General features: G+C 40.0%; 1 protein-coding gene across 1 annotated transcript in view; it reads left to right on the forward strand.

Annotated features, from left to right (window-relative positions):
* Positions 1-5,000, forward strand: part of myo10l1 (myosin X, like 1) — an 82,464-nt gene that overhangs the window by 45,090 nt on the left and 32,374 nt on the right. The window contains exon 3 of the mRNA XM_030781829.1: positions 247-405. Coding sequence (XP_030637689.1) covers positions 247-405 — 159 coding nt within the window. The remainder of the gene's footprint in view (positions 1-246; positions 406-5,000) is intronic.

The raw sequence follows: 5,000 nt of genomic DNA on the forward strand, positions 1-5,000 counted from the left end.
GCATTTCTCAGGGCGTAGCGCTGGAGAGAAAAAAAAGCTGTGGTTTGTAAAATGGATCTTTAATTGAAGGCTGCAGTATGTGGAGCTGTGCACACTGACTTTTACTGAATGCGTTTCAAAAACATCCGTCAGCAGTAAAGATCCAAAGAACTCTGAACAAACTCTGTCTTTCTGTCTGTTTTTCTTTCTTTCTTTCTTTCTTTCTTTCTTTCTTTCTTTCTCTCTCTCTCTCTCTCTGGTTGTCAGGTGATTTACCTGCAGCAGGCGGAGGTGAACAGGGAGAAGGTGTGCGCCATGCACCAGAGCAGTATTGATGGAGTGGAGGACATGTCCACGCTGGCCGAGCTCCATGAGGCAGCCATCATGCACAACCTGTTCCAGCGCTACCAAAAGGACAACATCTATGTATGGCACACAACAGACACACTGTATAACTACACAACAGACGCACTGTATTACAATACAACAGACACACTGTATTACTACACAACGGACACACTGTATTACTATACAACAGACACACTGTATAACTACACAACAGACACACTGTATTACTATACAACAGACACACTGTATTACTATACAACAGACACACTGTATTACTTCACAACAGACACACTGTATAACTACACAACAGACACACTGTATTACTATACAACAGACACACTGTATAACTACACAACAGACACACTGTATTACTACACAACAGACACACTGTATAACTACACAACAGACACACTGTATTACTACACAACAGACACACTGTATTACTACACAACAGACACACTGTGTAACTACACAACAGACGCACTGTATTACAATACAACAGACACACTGTATTACTACACAACAGACACACTGTATTACTATACAACAGACACACTGTATAACTACACAACAGACACACTGTATTACTACACAACAGACACACTGTATAACTACACAACAGACACACTGTATTACTATACAACAGACACACTGTATAACTACACAACAGACGCACTGTATTACTATACAACAGACGCACTGTATAACTACACAACAGACGCACTGTATTACTATACAACAGACACACTGTATAACTACACAACAGACACACTGTATTACTATACAACAGACACACTGTATAACTACACAACAGACACACTGTATTACTACACAACAGACACACTGTATTACTACACAACAGACATTCCGTATTACTATACAACAGACACACTGTATAACTACACAACAGACACACTGTATTACCACACAGCTCTTCTGTAGCCCCTGTTCTGGGTTGCTATGGAATTAGAGTGCGTTTGTAAGCATGACACAGTCACTGACAGAGAGAGCCATGCGATTTTGGACAGTGAGCTCTTTTCATGTTGCTTTGGCTCTGTCATCCAGGACTCCAGGACTTGAAGAGATACATTGGGACTGAGATGGTGCTGACTGTCAGCTTTAATTTGAGGGTTATTTTTATCCATATCAAATGAAGCATTTAGAACATGCCTTCGCTACCATTTCAGGGCAATTTAAGTACTCTGTGAATGGAGTGCTCTACTGTGTCTTATTAGGCAGGGGTGTGTGTGTGTCTGTGTGTGTGTGTGTGTGTGTGTGTGTGTGTGTGTGTGTCTGTGCGTGTGTTTTAATGCATAAAAGACCTGAAGAGTCGTGATTCTAACCTCAGAAATCCCATTTGGAGACTGTTGCTGGGGTTTAGGTAAGGATCAAGGAATAGTTGCTGTATACTGGCCACCACTGGGAAAGAAAAACCAATCAGTCAATCAGTCAGGGATATTAAAAAAACAAAAAAACTTTTACATTAACAAGAAAGAAACATTATCAAAAGCAATCCATAAAGGCAAAACAATAAAAAAAAAAATGTATCACAATTCAGAAACATTTGGGACTTACTGTGTGTCAGCAACTGTCAATTTCTGTCATGACTGGTTTACATATACTCCAGATTTGTGTCGTAGCAGGTTTGGTGAATTTGTATCGCAGCGGCTTCGCTTATAGTCATTATGTTTCATTAATGTCTGAAGACGTGATTAGTCATGTGCATATAATTTGGTGTATGTGTGCTATGGTACTGATTTAATATTTCAGTAAATTTCATGTCGTTAGTCTACTCAGATGAGACACCCCAGTTTTGTTACTGGGACACTCGTTCAGTTTCTAGTGGGCGTAAATGCATCACGGTGATTTGTTTTGGTACATTTCCAGTTGAATGTCTCTTTCGTATGATACTATTGCTAAAACATTGCCATTACTGATGGGATAGGCAATAATGGGGGTTTGTATAAAGCTAGCTTTTAGCTTGTAGGCCTTGAAATTGATAGGCCGTTACACTTGACTCTGTGCATTTAAACGATAGTGCCAGGTGTGTGTTGTGTCAGCTCAAATTATGTTTTGTCTATGTTTTTATTCATTACTCAGTATCTGCATTTAAGGGTTCAGTCGGCACGGAAAATTCCGGAAACATCTGCAATGTTATCACACTGAAAGCGAATGACTGCGGAGCGAGGTTGGAGTCTCGACGAACGAAACCAGAGTTCTATCCTTAGCGATCTGTTTATTTTTATCCAGTAGGTCAGTATGGCAAATACTTGCCCCGGTGAACTCCCCGTGTTTCCTGTCCAAAGAAGCAGAGCTTACTGTAACAATGCAGCAATGAAATTAAAGCCCTCTGATTGGAAAGAGTCAACGCATCTCATTCAGAAAAAAAGAAGGGAAACAGCGACTGATTAAAACCCTTTCCTGCCTTAAGAAAAACATCCGACGCCTCGCCGTTACCAGGCTTTACACAGTTTGTGAAGTTTTAGGACTATCGGCTGTTATGAGCACAACTGGGTTAATCACTGATGTGTTCCCTGTTTCACATTAAGAGTCTCTGTCATCCTTGACGACGATGGAAATGATTATTCAACCTGTGGGCATTAATATCTTCTATTTTTCTGAGACAATACAACTTTTTTCTAATGATAAATTGGATGTAACATAGTAAATGTGAGGGTTATGAAATCAATTCTCATACTTATTGTATGTTATTGTAATAAATTAGTTATTAGTCAGACACCAAATATTCATTTTAGGATTGTGTTACAGACACAGTCTAAAAACTAGATGTTTGTTTGTGCAAATAAAATGATTTGTACACAAGTCGGAAGGGTAGCTCTGCTACATGTCTGTTTGACAATGACAGAAAATGCTTTTTTTCCCTTTTTTATCGGCTGAGTTTTCTGGATTTTTCCATTGTGTTGCCAAATTTGATCCCCCAAACCCCATATAGCCACATGGAGGACAGCCTTCTCCAGTCAAACAGTTTGTCCTCAGTGCTTCTGTTTGACCTGCGTTTGAATGGATGTGTATTACACACAGACATAGCAGCATAAACCCTGAGGCTATACGTGTGTGCCAGTGCATCACACTACACCAATTCACTGACAGACTACACAGGTCTTCTTTCTCTCTCCGTTTCACGTGAGAGACAGAGACAACGGTTTTAACACAATATTTAAGTTTGGAAAAGGGAGGTTAAGGGTGACCCTGGTTCTTGTGCAGAGGGCAGAAGAGGACCCTCTCACAGGAATTTGTGGGGTTTTGTGGGAATTGTGACATCTGCTGACAGGGCCAGAGGTCTGACAGCTCATTGGTCACCATAAACGCATACATTACGACCTGGTTGTTTTTCTGGGGGTCTGCAGGGAACAGGCTCGTGTCCCTCTAACATTCCAATCATAACAAATAGCCTTAAAAAAAACCAACTTGTAACTTATTGAGGGTATCCAGTAACGCTAGCAAAACCTTCAGTGCTTAAATGAAGCAACCCCTGTCTGACCGTTGAATGCCATGTATAGTGTACTTTGTATATAGGATGCTTTCCCATATAGAAATGATATACAGAAGGATTATTGCACTCTACAGCACTGGTCCCACTCTCCTTTAAGGAACAGAGTGATTATCAGTATCTCTGTAGACCACTGACTAAATGACATCTGATCCATCTGATCAAGTGACACCACTATGACATCATCACACAAAACTACACTATCTATTAAATGTGAGTCATTCAGTGCAGTATGAGTCATCTGGAGACTCTCTATGATCTAATGCAGAGATATTGCTTTTTGTATTAACCTACTGACCTACATTCTTACTCTTGACTGCTGTAGACACTACTGACTACTGGATGCCTTGAGGTGTCATCTAACCTGAAATTTCGGTTTAGTATGGCTTGAGTATCTCCATAGCGACTGAACAACTAGAAGCCAGTTGTGACTACTTCTTACACGATGAATATTTCGGCAGTAACTGAAGTTCGAATGCTACTGCTGAAACACCACCGTGTAATGTTCATGAATGTTTTTGAAATCACAGCCTAAGCGTACAATATTCTTTTCATTCATTTTTAATTGTTTCTCCTGTTGTTTGTTAGCATGTCATTAGTTAACTAGCGTGCTTCTTCTTCAGTATTTTACTAAACTGCTAAGGCTTTGTAACGTTCTATTTATTTACATGATAAAAGACAAAAGAGAAACAAAGATAAACACTGAATGAAAGAGACAAGTGCGATTTCTCATGATAAGCACACAAAGATGCAGCCCTGGCATGTGGACAAATATCACAGAGAATTTTAAATAAATAATGTGCTTGTTTTCATGCCGCTGAATGACACAGGAAATTATAGAGGGCTTCCACGTTGAGGTGATTGATAAGGGACCTTGGTCATGAGTTATAGGCGTCTAACGGCAGGTTTTAAATTATTTGATATTTTGCGATTTACGACCCTCTTTGAGAAGCCTTACTGATTTGTTTAACATCACGGGCTCTAAAAATAGACCCGCTGGAGCTCTGGGCATGCAGATTAAGGCCACGTCGATTTTGTGAGTCTTCCCACGTACAGTAGATTTGTTTAACACTGAGTATAGTAGTCTGTTTGTGCACACACACAAAGCCAAACAAATACACACACACACACACACACAAAACCAAACAAACACACACACAAA

The sequence above is a fragment of the Chanos chanos genome, chromosome 8, assembly GCF_902362185.1.
Source record: "Chanos chanos chromosome 8, fChaCha1.1, whole genome shotgun sequence".
Lineage (NCBI taxonomy): Eukaryota > Metazoa > Chordata > Actinopteri > Gonorynchiformes > Chanidae > Chanos > Chanos chanos.